At 36.4% G+C, this 18123-nt stretch overlaps 1 protein-coding gene across 3 annotated transcripts in view; it reads left to right on the forward strand.

Annotated features, from left to right (window-relative positions):
• Positions 1-18123, forward strand: part of MAP3K7 (mitogen-activated protein kinase kinase kinase 7) — a 66151-nt gene that overhangs the window by 31767 nt on the left and 16261 nt on the right. For 2 of the 3 annotated variants that reach the window (XR_011568465.1, XM_070796068.1), the window contains exons 9-13: positions 69-150; positions 2891-3021; positions 3686-3815; positions 6368-6448; positions 14965-15029. Coding sequence is in view for 2 of the 3 variants with exons in the window: in XM_070796068.1 (XP_070652169.1) it covers positions 69-150; positions 2891-3021; positions 3686-3815; positions 6368-6448; positions 14965-15029 (489 nt within the window). In the remaining variant the exon portion in view is untranslated. The remainder of the gene's footprint in view (positions 1-68; positions 151-2890; positions 3022-3685; positions 3816-6367; positions 6449-14964; positions 15030-18123) is intronic. The other variant, XM_070796069.1, reaches the window with a different exon arrangement.

The following is an 18123-nucleotide window of genomic DNA, read 5'->3' on the forward strand; positions in this document are numbered from 1 at the left end:
TTTAATTTTCACATGATTTGATTTGTATTAAAGAAATTTTAAATTGTTATTTACTTTTTTATATATAGTACTTTCCAGGAGCAGATGAGCCGTTACAATATCCTTGTCAGTATTCAGATGAAGGACAGAGCAACTCTGCTACCAGTACAGGTAAATGGATAGATTGGAACGTAATAAGCTAAATGTTTGTGTCTCTCTTCCTGTGAAGTGATAATCAAGAAGCAATGACTGATGTCCCTTTTTGCATTTTAATTTATTCCTTTAATATGATTGCAATTTGAATTTTCAGGTGCATCATTCTTCATGCAGGTACCCAGGGTTAGTTAATTGAAAACCCACTTCCAAGTTTTGAAATTCTTACACAGTTGTGTCTAAAAAGACTGGATATTATATTTCTGTGGATGCCATTCTTGAAAAATAATTCTTACACAGATACAGCTAGATCAAATAGTATCAAAATTATTATAAATATATATATAAAACAGTATAGTTCCTGTATCATGAGCACCCTACTTCTTGATCTTTGTAGAAGAATTCATAGAGACATTCATTTAAGAATCTGTGTTTTAGTTCAGAGTTCCTCAGTTCCATAGTTTGTGGTCATCAAAAAAAATAGTAGAAGTAATACTCAGAAAAATTTTACTTCTCAAAATATATGGTATTATGAACATTTATTAGTTTGATTAAAACTAAAAGGCATAGGTGTGTATGTACACATATACTTAATGCATTCTTAAAATTTTATTTTTACTGGTCTATTTCCCCTGCCTCCAAAAAAATTATATTTAAACTGGTTCCAATTTTACTGAAAGTCTTTCTGAGATGCTCTGAATTCTAAAGTGAATTTCTCTAAAAACATTTGCTTGCCACTCCTTACTCTCAGCTGACCTTCTTTACCGTTTCTCTGTGATCAAAAGACAGCTGCCACAAACTCCCCCTCTCCATGCGCCCACCTGCCTGAGTCTGCCCCTCTGCTCTGCACGCTCTTCTGTTCCCATGCTGAACTGTCCATGCTCATAGCCAGAGGCAAGCCTGTCCCCTTGTGCATCAGATCCCATCTGCTCTCCAGCAATTCTTCCTGTCTCTTGCATCACCAGTTTTAGCCTTTGTGCTGGGATCATTCCCTGAGTATATATACAGTAGTCCCCCCTTGTCCACAGTTTTAGTTTCTGCAGTTTCAGTTACCCGTGGTCAACTGTGATCCAGAAATACTAAATGAAAAATTCCAGAATGAAATAATTCATAGGTTTTAGATTGCAGCCATCTTGAGCAGCACAATGAAATCGCGCTCCATCCTATGGACGTCCTTTTATTCAGTGTATCCTATCCATTTGTCACTTAGCAGCCCTGTTGGTTGTCACGTCACGTGTCAAGGTATCACAGTGCTTGTGTTCATGGGACCCTAATTTTATTTAGTAATGGCCCCAAAGCACACAAGTAGTGATGCTGGCAATTCTGATATGCCAAAGAGAAGCTGGAAAGTGCTCCCTCTAACTGAAAAGGTGAAAATTCTCAACTTTAATTAGGGAAAAAAAAATCCTATGCTGGATGAGATTGCTAAGATCTGCATTAAGAACTTCTATCCATGAAATCATGAAGGAAAAAGAAATCTGTGCCTGTTTTGCTGTCATGCTTCAAACTGCAAAAGTTAACAGCCGTAGTGCAGGATAAGTGCTTAGTTAGAGAAAGGTATTAAATTTGTACAGTAAGATATGTTGAGAGAGAGAGACATCATTCCTGTAACTTTTATTACAGTATATTGTTAGTTCTGTTTTATTTTTAGTTACTCTTGTTAATCTCTTACTGTGCCTAATTTATAAATTAAAGTTTATCGTAGGAATATATGTATAAGAAGAAACACAGTATGCAAGGGCTGAGTCCTGCCTGAGGTTGCAGGCATCCACTGGAGCTCTTAGAATGCATCCCCTGTGGATAAGGCGGGGACTGTTAAAGTCTGTATTTGCATTTCTCTGGCTTCTCTCTTGCCATTCTCTCTTGTGCTCACTCCATTCAAGCTTTTATTGTACCACTACTCTAGAATTGCTCTTGTCAAGGTCACCAGTTATCTTCACATTACTAAATCTAAATGAAGGATTTTCAGTTCTCATCTTTTTTGATTCTCAGTAGCCTTTGACACAGTTTGTTACTGTCTACTGTTTTCAGCACTTTGAGTTGGTCTCCAGGATACCATACTAGCCTGGGCTTCATCTTACATTTCTGGTCACTTGTTTTCATGGTTTCCTGTGCTGGTTATTCTTCATCTTCCCAACCTATAAATGTCAGAGTGCCCAGGGCTTAGTCATTTGACCTCTTTGTTGGTCTAAACTCATTTCCTTAGTAATCTCATCCAGTATACATGTATACGCCAATATTTTTGCTCCATCCCAAATTCAAACTCCATACTCACATATCCAGCTACTTGACTGACACCTGCTATGAGCTCAAAATTACCATTTTCCTAACTGAGCTCCCTTCCGACTCAGTCCTTCCACAGTCTTTTCCATCTTGATTAATAGCCATTTCTTTCTCTCAAGCTAAGAATCGTAGTCATTCTTGATTCTAAATCAAGTTGATTTATAATATACTTCTTAAGCTTCTAGCAGGAAGCATCTCAAATTCCAGATAAACCAAGCATGATTTGTAAAATTATTAGCATTATAAAGTTTAATTGGACTTTGACTATTAGAAAACTGTTTAGGCACTTTGATTCCCTTTTGTGCTATCCTGAAATATCATTTAAAATGGGTTTGTTTGGGTATCTTCATTAGCTTGAAAAGTCTTATTTCTATTTATATCTTGCTAGTTTAGAAAAGAATTTAAGTTACATTTTATTGAATGAAGCATTTGTATTATTCCTAGCCTATTGTCATAAATATTTTTGCTTTCCTAGGCTCCTTCATGGACATCGCTTCTACAAACACCAGTAATAAAAGTGACACTAACATGGAACAAGTTCCTGCCACAAATGATACAATTAAACGCTTAGAATCAAAATTGTTGAAAAACCAGGCAAAACAACAGGTTTGTTTTGTTATTAAAAGTAAAATCTTTTGGTAACCTTACCAGTAGTCATGAAGTCCTAAACATTATACTAACAAGTATTGTTTGCCTTCTTCCACTATACAAGTTCTGAATCTTGTTCCTGAAGCAGACAGACAGGCTTAAGAGTAGAGATGTGTAATGAGATTCTCCTGAAATTCTTTATAATTAATTGTTCTCCCATCTGATGATTGCTGCCTTTGACATTTGTGCGTATCTTCCTTACGATGATACCTAACTTGAACAGTTGATGGTTACAAGTATAAAATGGACATTTCTTGGCTGTACTACCTGGTTAAAGGCGTTCTTCTAGATCCGTCATTTCATGTTTCCAGATTTATTATATTTTTGCTGTTACTGGTTTTTCAGTATTTTAAGGAGTGATTTTATTCGTCTTCCTTGAGGCATTTAGGATAACTAATAATTGGGACATTGAACTCCCAGCTCTAATGATCACCTTTTCCTAAAGGCCAGTGTCTGCAGCTTGTTCTTCCTCACTCCTACAGTTCTCTTTCCCTGAAGGTATTCCATTTCTTTCAGAACAGAACCCATAAAAATCCCAGTTGGTATCTCCCTTCTTCTAGCTGCCCAGGATTTTTAAATATAAAGAGCTTCAGTAATTCAAATTGACCTATGTTTTTAACAGAGTGAATCTGGGCGTTTGAGTTTGGGAGCTTCTCGTGGGAGCAGCGTGGAGAGCTTGCCCCCAACCTCTGAAGGCAAGAGGATGAGTGCCGATATGTCTGAAATAGAAGCCAGGATTGCTGCAACCACAGGTAAAAAGGAAGTAACAGTCTGAAGAGGAACGAAGATGTAGTTTCAGTTGTTTCAGTCATGGGAATGTCAGGGGCTTTTTTGTGTGTGTCCTAAATTTTTTTAAAGCAGGAAGTTGATTTACAGTATACTTCCTATGCTTCTAGCAGAAAGCATCTCAAATTCCAGATAAACCAAGCATGATTTGTAAAATTATTAGCATTATAAAATTTAATTTCTTATTACAGATTTTTATCAAATATAATTCAGCTCAATATGAGCTGAAAATCTAAATGAGAAATTGAAATTTAGCCAATACTAGGATGTTTTAGGAGGATTTTGAGTGATTCTACTAGAGTTTTGTGCTGAACTCAAATAATAGCAAATGTTTTGTTTTGAATTTAGCAGAAAAATGTGCTCCAGATCAAAATATGATTTGGCCTTACTGTCTGCTGCTACTCCTTTCAGTGGCAAAAGTAGCTAAGTTTGTGATTAATTCTTTTAATTGTAAAATAAAAGATCATAGTAATTTGATCTGGGAAAAGCTAGTATTTCTCTTCCATTTTGTCAGTACTTAAAATGATTAACTGTGGAAAGACTGGTCAGCACAAAAATAATTACATGTTTTGTTACCTTAGTGGACTTCTAACCTTCTTTTCTAAGCAGGTTCATTTAGTAATGGTGGGTTAAATTGTTTTCTTTCTGATTTCCCTAGAGGTGGAGAGGAACTGATTATAAATACATTTCTATTGTGGAAAATGTAGAAATATAAATTTAAAAAACCCAGTCTTCCATAATTGTCCCACTAAAAAAATAAACACAGAATTTTTGTGTATTTACCTCTAATCTTTTAAACTACATATGTATATACAAGTATATTCCCTAATGTATTAGCATATTTTTTTTAACTTAGCTAACCAGGTTTTGTGGGATTTTGTTTTGTTTTAAGATTGTTTTGGTTTCTTTCTAAAAAGAATATTTTCATTTTGTGTGAAGTTCTTTTAAGAAAGAAGTTGTCCAGAGGACCATCCTAACTCTTCTTGTCTTCAACTAATCTTGGTCACTTATTTATCAGTTAGCATTAGAGTCAGTTAGATATTATAGAATATCCAAAATAACAGTGTCTTTAACACAAAACTTCTTTTCACACACAAATCTGGAGGTAGGCGCCTCAATCTTTGGTGACTGGGTTTCTTCCGTCTCTCTGTGTTACAATCCCTATTGTGTGGCTTTCATCCAGAAGGTGACTTTGTGCTCCATAATGGCTGTTCCAGTCATCACATCCACAGTCCCAGCATCAGGAAGCAGGAGTTAGGGCAAGGGCTACTTTTTCAAAAAGCTTTCACAGAAGTCCCTCCCAACAACTTCCACGTTTATGTCATTGGCCGTAGCAATAGGGTCAGATGGCTCCCTTTGGACCCAAGGGAAGAGGGCATCTGCAGTCTTTTATCTGGGAACATTGCTGTCCTGAGTATAGTTGAGGTTCTGTTGGTAAGAAAAAAGGGGAAAAAAGAGATTGGCTGGTCTCTGCCACATAAATGGAATCTTCAGAAACAGTCAAGTTGAGTGGAGGGAGGTCACTTGAGTCACAGGTGTTTCTGTGTGCAGTGGGGCTGTCACAGTACAGTGTCTGATGAACAGTGTATACAGAAATGCAGCCTAACACTTTGGGAGTCCTTTTCATTTCAGGAATATCATTCAAGTTAGAGCTGCCAAATAGTGATTGCTACCTTAAAACAGGAAGTGTTCTGTACTGTAATAGTAATAATTTTAACATCTGCTAGTGTCAATTTTTTAGTCAGGTACTGGTTTATAATTAATCTTCACAGAAGTCATATTTCACCAGATTAAAGGTAACCACATATATTTAAATAACCCTATCCTTTCTCTGCCTAAATGTGAATAAAACAGATGGGCTGAACATTTGTTGGTGAATTGTCTTACTTTGACAGGTTCATATTTTCCAGCCTTTCAGAACTATTCTGGTTTAGCAGGAATAGACCCTAAACTTTGGAAACTACAATAAATACTCAGTTTATCAGAAGTATGTTTAAACATTTATAATTATAAAAGCATATATATTTCATACTTTGATTCAATAATTATCATATCATCACTGAATTGTACTTTGTAGCACACTTCAAGAAACACCTCATTGAACACATATTCCTGTGTTTGTTTAATTAAAACAAATATGGCAGCATATTTCTTTTTAACTCCTCTTTTCTTCCCACTTTCATTGTAGACCCTCACTGCACATCAGTGGTTGCATTTAGATTATTTCTGTGAAGTGTTGGAAATCTAGCTTTCTCATTACCTGCAGCTTTGTTTGTCTCTGTCCTTTTTTTTTTCCTGCTAATTAAAGCCAGTATGTGAAACATCATGTATTGATAGTTGTTTGCTCCTTAATCACGCCTTGTGTAAGCATGGACAAAGGGTTTGATAGTTCTGCATGCCATCCTGCATGAAGTGTTATTAACACAACTATATGAAAAGTATTCTGTTTTTGTTCACCGTTTTCTGTGTTTCTATTTGTGGTTGTTTGCATGTATACTGTATGTGTGTATTTTTGCAGCCTTTTCCAAGCCTAAACGGGGCCACCGTAAAACCGCTTCATTTGGCAACATTCTGGATGTCCCTGAGACCGTCATAGCAGGTATCATGGACCACCTGGGTTGGTCTAATAGCTGTAAAACCGGAATAATGATTCCTAGTACTTATAAAATGCTTCTTGCTCCAATTTAATAGAATGTGAAAATAGATACCTTGCATGCAGTCCTTAGGGAGACAGATTATAAACTGTACACATTTATCTGCACTGAAGCCAGCTTGGCCAGAAACCTCACATCTCCAAAATTGAGGATGAACTAGAAGGTAAAGTAATAAGCCTTTTCATGAAAGGAGGCATACCAGCCCAGAATTCTGCCAACTTCCTCGCATCTTTTAAATGAGCGGAATAGCTGAACCCAGACCTTTTTTGCACCTAGCAGAAAGAGGAAACAATCCTTTAAAAATACTTGTCCTTGGCTCCTTTTCTTCCTTCATTGCAACTTGGCGGCTCCCTCTTGGCACTCTGTCCCAGCCTCTTTCTGTTGGTAACAAGTAAAATACAAAGTTGAGAAAAGAGTAGCTGAATACTATTTTGCCTTAACCTAGAAAACAGAAACAAAAGCTAAATGAGATTTGCTGTTTTACATGGTATCTTGCCAAATAATTATGGTCACTTCAGATTCCTATGTATTATTAGGAGGATCTTCTTGCAAATTATGTTCTTATACCTAACTCCCACAAGTCTCATAAGGTTAAATTGCTTTCATTTCTTATGGTGATTATCTCATAGATGAATCTAAATCACCATGCCTAGTAGTTCTTGTCTCCTCCAGTAAACTGAAACCTGAGGATAGAGACTATGTCTTTGTTATTTATTATTGATGGCGTCAGCCGCCGTGTCTGGCTCAAGACCTCACACATTGTGTTTAATAAATATGTGCCGATTATGGAAATGACCCATTATTGAGCTCCCAGTGGGTCAGAACCTAGTATACATGTAAAATCTGTAAATCACAGATGTGTATAACACATTTAGCAGTTCTTCGGGCCCATTCCATGGATACAAAACCACCTTATTTCTCGTGTAGTTCTTTGTTACTTTGGTGGTTCAAGTGGTTTATTTTACATTTTCATTGTTGCCCTTCAGAGAATACAGTTAATTTATTCCTCGCATACTTCTATTGAGTCATGGGCTGCTTTCAAAATTAGTAAAGTACTTAGGATCATTTTACTTCTGCCCTGAGAGATACCAAGTTTAAAGGAATAATACACTAACTGAAGAAGCAGCAACGTTTAAATATTCATACTGTTGAGCTCTGATTATCTTAAATGTTTGAGAGTATCAGAAAAATTGAGCCAAATGGCACACTAATCTTAATCTGGGTCTTATGGGTAAACATAAAGAACAGATACACCCACACATAGCGAAGTAGCCAATGATGTATGTGATAATGAGTAGGGAAAAAGAGGAGAAAAACGTTCTCAGAGGTTCTGAGCCAGGGTGAATGTGTGCACCACACCACACCCTGCCAGGGGACATTTGGCACTGTCTGGAAACGTTTATGATTGTCAAAACTAATAGGTGCTACTGACATGGTAGACGGAAGCTGCGTTGCTGGTAAACAGTCTGGAGTGTCTCAGGCAGCCTCCCACAGCCAAGGATTACCCATCCTGAAGTGTCAGCAGTGCCAGGGCTGAAAAACCCTAGTTAGATGTGCTGTGTGGCCTGTAAGGTAGTTTAAAGTACATCAGCTTAACAGCCATTTTACAGATGAAAAAGATCCAATGATGTTGAATGGTTTTCCCAGAGTTACACAGCCAGGATCCCATCGTAGATCTTCTGACACCAGATTACACCCATTTTTTTTGTTTTGTTTGAGTCACAGAAGTTAGAGTAATTCTCTGCTGCTCCTACTTAGGGTTCGTATTAAATTTAACTGAGCTCTTCATCCAGGAGATACTTTTTAATGACATTGGATCCTTATGGGGTCAGGAAAGCTTAATTCTGCTGCTAATTGCCAGAGTACCAATGCTTGTTAAGTGGAAATAGTATTCAGTAATACATTTTATTAAATATTCTTGTTGGGTTTTTTTCCCCAGATATTTAAACATTAACCTAGTAGTTTCGCTTTTTTTAATAAAGGCTGCAACCACTGGAAATGAAATAATTGGACATAAAAGTCAAACCATTAATTTATTCTTAGGTTATATTTTTAAATTAAACATAAAAGATATAACCTGTGCTTTGGGAGTATCTCAACTATCTTACATGGCCATTTTAATTGTAAAGAAGGATGAAATTTAATTCCCTAAATTTCTTAATACCTTTTAGAACTTTTTTACTTGAGGTTGATTCCCTACAAATTCTGTGGTTATATGATCAGACACTTCTTGATATATCCAAACTGGCATTAATTAGCATTGGATCCCAGTTGTAAGCATTTTTAAAATATAAACTATATTTTTCGTCTGTTATGGATAAGTATTTTCAATAATACTTTCCTTTGGCCAAGTGCAATGTACTGAGTTTAATGTACCTCTTGGAATAAACTGCCTCTTTTTATTAGGAGTACTCCTTTAAGCATCAAGTAAGTTTTTAATGTGTATTTATTAGCAGTGTACAAATGTATCATTTTTGAAGTGTTGCCTCTTTCATTTTTAAAAATTTTACCAAGTTTTAAAAGTTTTTAAATAGGCACTGTTACTCTAAAAAAAATTTTTTAATACAATCTTTATAATGACTAAAATGCCTAACCTGGTCATGGGTCAACAAATTTAAATCTTGTTTTTTGCTTGTTCTTCAACACTTAACTGTTAAATACCCTGCCGTCAACAAATGAGGAAGAACAAGCAGTCTGTGGCTAACACCAGCGTTCATCAGTTTAACAGTCTCTCAGGTCATGCAAAAGTGGACCTTTAATACCTCAGGACTTGTGTGGATCAAACTACACAATTTTTTGTACCCTTGCTACCTTGGGCCTGGCTCTGAAAGAGGTATTGGCAACTTTGTTCTGGTTAAGTCTTCCTTCTACTTTGCCCTGCCCACAGAATGGCTGTAAATCTATCTGGCTTCTTTTTAGCAAGCAAGACACATAATAAGAGCAATTGCCAGTACAGTATGACATTTTGCTAACTCTTCATTTGTAGAGAATGTTCTGCCAAATAACTGTGCAACCTAAGCAATGTTAATGTAAATGCAGACATCTCTTACCCATAATTGAAACTATCTGATCTATAGTTTTCTTATCCGTTTTGTGTTTCTTTTATTTAGAGAAAAAAGAGTGGGTGGCAGATTACTGGATTGCTTTAAATTTTTCTAAAGTTTTTTCCTTTAAGATTTTGATAAAAACATGGATTTTTGTTTATTTCGTTCTTTTACTTGGATTTTCTTGACTTTCCCACATTTTGCTTTGTTATTATCCAAGCTTCCAAGGGTCTGTTTTCCCTCCATCTTCATCTCAAATACTCAAATGAGATAGGGATTATGAATTGGGAAACTGTAATACATTTGATAGTAACATTTGATCTGGTGTTAGAAGAATACCTATATTTTACATTTCTTTTAAAATTTCACATGTCAAAGTTAAACAGGTAAAATGTTCAAAAGTTACACAACAAGAACAACAACCTTTTCCAGTTTCATAGAGTAAGAGACTGAGTCGGCTTCCCTGGTAGCTTAGTGGTAAAGAATCCACCTGCCAAAGTAGGAGATGTGGATTCAATTCCTGGATTGGGAAGATCCCCTGGAGAAGGAAATGGTAACTCACTCCAGTATTCTTGCCTGGAAAATCCATGGACAGAGGGGCCTGGGGGGCTACAGTCCATGGAGCTGCAGAAGAGTCCAACTTAACTTAGCAACTAAACAACAAGAGACTGAATAGTTGAAAAATATTTTGTTCATGGCTCTGGTGTCTATTATCAGGGGAGATCAGCAGTCCTGCTCTGGAGTCCTTGTGTGAAGAGTTATAGTACTTAAGAAAGTCAACTGTGATGATAATATATTTTGAAATCCATTGGATGAAAGTACTGTCAGATACATATATACATACCACCTGCAAAAGATTTAATTGAAACATAAGTCTTCTGTACTTTCTCCCTTTCTGTTGTTAAAAAATCCTCATGCATAGTTTATACCAGATCGATTACTATTATGAAATGAAATAAATTTCCAACATATGATTTGCAAAAGTAAACTATTCCAAATACTGATATTGAATAACTGTTGTAATTATATTATAAAAGATAACTTTTTAAAATGAGCTAAACTGTAGGGTTTTCTAGAATATATTTAAATAGTTTTTAATACTACTGCTATAATATCATACTCAGTGGTTCTGAATTTCTTTTTTAAGTTCAGACTAAATTACAATACTTGGTTTCATTTTAAACACTTGAAATTTTTCTCCTCCATTCTACAGATAAGCACTGCCTTCATGTACTTCTGTTTGAGAAACTTCAACAGTGAGACTCTAGTGTACCTTTTGTTATTTCTAAGCCTGGAATTCAAGATGGTTTAACATTTTAAACTGATAGAACGCTTTGACCAAAAAGCATTATGTACTGTCTTAAGGATTTGCTAGAGAAGGCTGAATATGCAAGTGTTTTGTTGAATCAGTCTTAATACACATAAAATATTTTTGTCCAGGTCTGTGAATTTAATTGACATTTGTTGTTAATAATATTCTTGAAACTGAAAAGAAACTTTAGGCGTCCTTATGGTTTCAGCTGCATTTAGATCTCTTAACTGAGAAAAATTTAATGACTATTCATTCACTTTAAATTTCAGTCAGGTACACTGAGCTCCATTGTATATTGGTTATTTACCAAAAGTGTGATAAGTAGTTAAGTAAAATATGAAAAGTGCCAAGCGATAAGCAGCACAGCATCATTATGAGGAGACCGTGAGGTAAAATTGAGCTTTTCCAGATCTCAAGTTCTTACCTTGCACAGATAGTGTCATTAACACCTGCCTTTGTTTAGGGACACAGAGGCCCGAGGAGAGCTCTTCTGAGATATACTACATCTGCTTCTGCCAACTGCAGACACTACTCCTTCAGTAAAATTCTGTATTTGTGACTAATTAAATCAGATCAGATCAGATCAGTCGCTCAGTCGTGTCCAACTCTTTGCGACCCCATGAATCGCAGCACGCCAGGCCTCCCTGTCCATCACCAACTCCCGGAGGTCACTCAGACTCACGTCCATCGAGTCAGTGATGCCATCTAGCCATCTCATCCTCTGTCGTCCCCTTCTCCTCCTGCCCCCAATCCCTCCCAGCATCAGAGTCTTTTCCAATGAGTCAACTTTTCGCATGAGGTGGCCAAAGTACTGGAGTTTCAGCTTTAGCATCATTCCCTCCAAAGAAATCCCAGGGCTGATCTCCTTCAGAGTGGACTGGTTGGATCTCCTTGCAGTCCAAGGGACCCTCAAGAGTCTTCTCCAACACCACAGTTCAAAAGCATCAATTCTTCGGGGCTCAGCCTTCTTCACAGTCCAACTCTCACATCCATACATGACCACAGGAAATACCATAGCCTTGACTAGACGAACCTTTGTTGGCAAAGTAATGTCTCTGCTTTTCAATATGCTATCTAGGTTGGTCATAACTTTCCTTCCAAGGAGTAAGCGTCTTTTAATTTCATGGCTGCAGTCACCATCTGCAGTGATTTTGGAGCCCAGAAAAATAAAGTCTGACACTGTTGCCACTGTTTCCCCATCTATTTCCCAGGAAGTGGTGGGACCGGATGCCATGATCTTCGTTTTCTGAATATTGAGCTTTAAGCCAACTTTTTCACTCCCCACTTTCACTTTCATCAAGAGGCTTTTGAGTTCCTCTTCACTATCTGCCATAAGGGTGGTGTCATCTGCATATCTGAGGTTATTGGTACTTCTCCCGGCAATCTTGATTCCAGCTTGTGTTTCTTCCAGGCCAGCATTTCTCATGATGTACTCTGCATGTAAGTTAAATAAACAGGGTGAAATAGGAAAGTGCATATAACTTTACAGGAAATATTTTGGTCGTCTTTTTCCACCTTATTGTAGTCTACCAAGATCACTTTTTAAAATATAAAAAGGATAAGTGTCCCATAATTTTTAATATTCAAAACTTAACAAATATCAAAATTTCCAACATTTTGATTAAAAGATGTCTCCAAGAAAATGTGTTGATTTTTACATGATTAATGTCTTTAGAAAATTGGAACCTAGAAAAATGTAAGTAGTTTAGGTAAGGAAACTGATAAGAAAAACCACAGGAATGACTCTCTGGGTCCTAAGCCAGCAGTCTCTGGAAGGACTCCGATGACTTTCAAATACCAGCTCAAGAAATCAGTTATACATAAAAAGAACAGCTTTTTGGAGAGATGGATTTTGTTTATGTTGTAAAAGCAATTGCCCTATAAGCTGCTGTTCCAACCACCCTTTTAGGGATGGGGAAGAAGGCAGGCTTAGGGATATAGTAAATTCCTTTTGTTGCTCTTAGAAAAGTTATTTTTTAAAATATCCTTTGTTCCCTGTCAGAAGTCCTGAACGTTCCAAAATTCATTACAGATTAAAAAACTCAAGACATCATTTATAACTTCCATATTTTTTGATTAAGCATTGACAATATGATATCATATTGTCCCTTATTTCTACTTTTTTCCTTTATACTGCTGTGTTTAATACAGGTATGCACATATTAAAGAATCATGAAAAAATGTAAAGTAAATGAGTTTCTAAATTAGTGTTTAGTTACCAAAAATTCAGAGTCAGTCTAAATTTACTGAGCACACACTCAGTAATTTTCATTTATGATAATAGGAGCTTGATGTTTTTTACATTCATATTTCTAAATTATGGCTTGAAACTTAATATTGGAGCAACAAGTATTTGTTGATTGCAATCCTTTTTTGCTTCGTCTGAACTGTATGCCAGATGGTTTCTGCCATGGTTATGCTGATGAAAATGCATTGCCTAGTATTGCTTGCTTTTGACTCATGCTGTAGCTTATAGATTTCTCATTTTATGGCATCTGTTAACTGTCAGTTCTCCTTTCCCCTACTTAAAACTTTTTATTCCCCTTTCCTCCCCTTCTCCCCACCCCCTCTCCCTTAGAGCTTGTCTTTGTTGTTATTGCAATGGTGATGTAATGATTTTCAGACACATGTGCTGGGTGGTTCCCCAGATTCACAAATGTTGCTAATCTGAAAAGAGAATTCCAGACACTTTTACAAGCCTGTCTCATCTCAGCTAATTTTAGAATGATTGTGTTGAATGAAATGTGCCTGAAATTGCTCATTAGTCATGGTAGTGGGGATCCTTTTTGTCCTCAGGAAAATGGGGATAATTAAAAGTTTTCAGAGAAATATCTTAGTGTGCCTGATTCCATAAATGTGCAGTTTGTTGTTATGTCAATTTGTAATTGAAAGTTGGAGCTTGGAATAAAAAGAAATGTGAAGTAACTTTAAGATTATGCAAAGAATTCTAAAACATAGCTTTAAATACAAAAGAGTTATACTTTCGAGGATAGCTATAAATTTGAGTTTTTATATTCACTGCACGTACTATTGCATTAAACATTATTCTTCTGTTGTAAGGTCCTTTTAGTGTATGTACAAAATAGTAGGGTCACCTTGATTAAGATGCTAGGATATATTGGTTTAAAATAAGATAGTGAAGGTTATGGAGATATAAAATTTTAAGAATGAATTCTGTCGGCTGATCAGGCCACAACTATTAGAGTATGTGGTCTGAGCGCTGCCCACTATTACATAATACGGTCTTCAGAGTCAAAAGAATTTTGACTATTGTGTCAGCTGTTACTCATAGTATTTTGGTGTTTCCTTTTAGACAGCTGATCTCTCATCTTAGAAAATAACTGTGTAAACAGCCCTATTCCCAAATAGAAGTGCTGAGTGAAGCTATTGTTCACCCGATGTTGCTGAAGACTTGGATTTGTCTGGTTCTTTCATAAACTGGTTTTTAAGTCAGTTATGTTTAGCATGGAAGTTCCTGAAGCAGGGTTAACACACTAGCCCATTTCAACAACCTGTATATTTGAGAACGGAATGAGAGTCATTCATCTCCACTAGGAATTAAGAGTTGTTGTTCACAAATAATAAATTACTAGATTCTGACAAAGACTAATGGGATTAGGTAAGTGTGACTCAGTGCAATAAATTCAAGCCTAAGCATCCTTTTAAGCTCTGAAACGAACAAGGTACTGCTGTTGGTTAAAGCCAGTCATGGCTCACAACTTGCTAGCTGTCTTGCTGTAGAAACTGTAACGTAAGGCCCTTGAAATAGATGCCGTCATCAGCCCCAGCCCCCAAGCAGTCATCTATTTAAGTACATGACAGAAGATGGTGGAAGAGAATTCAGCAGCTCTTCGTGTGGTAGGGGTGGTTATTGTATTAGGACACACTTTATTGTAAGCCAGCAGCTTTTGAGTTAAAATACTATAGCGGTTTCTCTTTCTTTCCTTACATCTTTCTCTCTCTTTTAACAATGAACACACTTGTTTTTCTCACATTCTGTGTAGATCCAAGGAGCAACAAATTCCAGCTTCCTACTGTAGCAGTTAAACCCTTCTTGTCTCTGAATAGATTTCAGTATTTTAATTTTTTATTATTTTTTTAAAAGGCAACGGGCAGCCAAGACGTAGATCCATCCAAGACTTGACTGTTACTGGAACAGATCCTGGTCAGGTAAGACTTAATATTCGAATTCTCTGTCTTTGAAGATGAGCGATGGGCACAAATCAAAAATTAACTGGAATATGTATCCTCTGCAAAATAAGTTTTATAAGTTGACCTAAAATAATAATGGAGAAATTCATTATCATCAACTTAAATATGTAAGGGGAAAAAAGTATAAATGCCATTATTAACTTGAATCTAAGCAGAGACGGGTTAATTCAGTAGTGCTATGTGTGTATTATGTGGTTTTCATACATGCTTTAATAAGGAAGTATTCAGTTTTGTACTTGGGACAATTTGTCATTAACACTGTCCTCCAAAATATATCATTAGTGTTAACCTCCTTTTTACTAAAGAGATTAAGTATTCCCCCAATAAAGATGTCACTTCTCTGGGGTCACAGGCACTGATATACCTGGTGGACTCTAACTAATCTTTTACTTTGTCATATCCGCTAGATTTACATTTTTAAACATCCTTAAGCCAGTATTAAGCCATACATAAGCAAATGTATGAACTCTAGCAGGGCTTCTGTCCCAGTTGTTAAGGGTTTTATTCTTCATCTTTGTATTTCTGGATGTTCTTCTAAACTCCCTTTACCTCTTTGAAGATGTCCCAGACAGTGCTGCAGTTTAAGCCATTATTGAACAGGTGCAGAGTTTTAACCAACCAAGTATATAAAGTAGCAATCATTGCCTTTTTTATTATTTACATCAATACCTAACATGTATAATTTATATCATATTCTTAAAATGAAGTGAGAACTAATTATGAGGTTTTGTTGTTGATTTGCTTTCAGTTGTGCCGAAATAAATTTTAATACTGTAGCATGCATCTGAAGTGATAAAAATACCACATAAAAAATTACAGGATTATGTGTTAAAACCAATGCAATTTAATTTCTGGTAAAACGTGTTAGTATTTTTCATCTTAAAAGGTGTTTATTATTACTTCTTTTTTATAACATGCTTGAAATTTTAGAGATTCTTTGTAGTTGTTAATAAAAATTTGAAAGCCTTTTCTAGCCATCAACTAACTTAACTAACAGAAACTTCTTGAGATATTTAAAAATAAATATCTTTGATCTTCACTTATATCTGGAAATATTTCTCATAATGCCCACACACACCTTCAAATTCATATATGTACAGCTATATGCATATGCACACATATATGCATAAAATAAATATGTATAATACTAATTTATTATGATATTAAGTGATCCTAAATCTTAATTTTATTAATTTAATAGCATCTTTTTCAGTATATCTGCTTTTGAGAGATCTCAGAACTTTTGAATGAAATTTCCCACTCTCTCCCCCTCAAATACTTCAAGCATTAATCAGGGCATTTAGTAATAGATAGCTTGACATCTGGTATTCGCTTTGATCCCTTAAAGGTTTGATGAACTCAGCCTTTTTAATGCTGTTTACTATTGCCATTGACATTCCAGTTATGAAAAACTCTAGCAAAGTATTCTCCCTTTGATTAAGAATGAGAGGCTTGCTCTAAGACAGCTCAGGAGCATCTGCCAGTGCTTTTTCTCTGTGTTCTAGGATAAAGGCATCCCTGTATTTCAGGACTGACCTCACCATACCAAGCCTTACTTATTTGCTCACAAATCCTGTATGGCCTGAGACTTTGATCACTACTATTTGCATGTATATTTATGTGTACATGAGATAGTAAAACACTGGAACTGAGGCAGACTTGCATGAACTGTCACTGAATACTCCAAAGGTTTAGAATAAGGGGGAATTTGATACAGTGGTAAAATTCATTGTGAAACAGGTTCTATAGAACCATTGCCTAGCCAGTGTTAAAATTGATCCACTCATTCAGGATTACTTACATATGACAACCTTAAAATGCCTAATATCCAGTTAGGGATGAGAGTGACAAATAGTAATCTTAATATGCTGTGAAAACGTTTTCCCCTGAAAATGTTATTTATGATAAATGACCATTAAATCTTTCTAATTACTCATGAAAATAACATTATTTGGAGAGGAAAAGTATGCAAAGTCTGGCTAAGCAGTGATTAAACAGATGCATAGGGGTTTTTTTGGTTTGTTTTGGCCATGGAAATTGATAAAGAACATAAAAGTATTTGCCCAGCCAGTACAATCATCAGAGGAAAAGAGAGTTTCCTGATGAAGTTCAATATTATATCTCATAGAGGAAAGTGATCGGATAGGTGTTTCTACTTTGCCTCTTGATTCAAGATTGATCTTAATAAAATCATTTAAAGTTTTCATCTGTCAACTAAAATTGGCAATTTTTATACTGCCATTTCTATGGAGAGGAGGAATGGTGAACATAGCAAGCTTCTTAATTAAAAGTGCTTGTGTAATGTTCATGTAAAAGATTGAATCCACACAGCATACATCTCACTTTTAAATTAACTGAGGTTTTTATTAATGCAGGAAGCTCATTAAGCATATGTAATGGATCTGGCCTCCATTTGAGAAAAAAGCCACCCCTGATGTCGAGGAACTGATCTCATACTAAAGCCTTGGTGTTGTAAGAAGCTGGAAATAAACAGTATCTCAGAACACCAGTAGACAAAGTGACTCTGAGATCATGAAAAATGAGACAAAACAGGGCCATTTTACAGTGTTGTCTAAGCACAGATGGAAAACAAGATCACTGTGCCACCCACAGAAAACCAAACACTGCCCTCTCACGGCAGATATGAGTGCCTGCTGCTGTTCTACTAGTTAGCAGCTTTACCCTTACTCTGCTCTGCCCTCCTGGTAGAATTGCCACTGCTTTCTGACAGTAGCCAATCTAGAGTGAACCCCTCCTTCCTTGTGGCCTCCTTCAAATCACTCACCAAAAGCCTAAATCCTCTAGTAAGTGAAAGTGAAGTCGCTCAGTTGTGTCCAACTCTTTGCGACCCCATGGACACCAGGCTTCTCCGTCCATGGGGTTTTCTAGGCAAGAGTTACTGGAGTGGGTTGCCATTTCCTTCTCCAGAGAATCTTTCCGACCCAGGGATCGAACCCAGGTCTCCCGCATTGTAGACAGATGCTTTACCGTCTGAGCCACCCTAAAACCTTACTGAAACACCCCCAAAGTGCCTTGGGGGAGAGTGCTTTGC

Source organism: Bos indicus, chromosome 9, assembly GCF_029378745.1.
Source record: "Bos indicus isolate NIAB-ARS_2022 breed Sahiwal x Tharparkar chromosome 9, NIAB-ARS_B.indTharparkar_mat_pri_1.0, whole genome shotgun sequence".
Taxonomy (NCBI): domain Eukaryota; kingdom Metazoa; phylum Chordata; class Mammalia; order Artiodactyla; family Bovidae; genus Bos; species Bos indicus.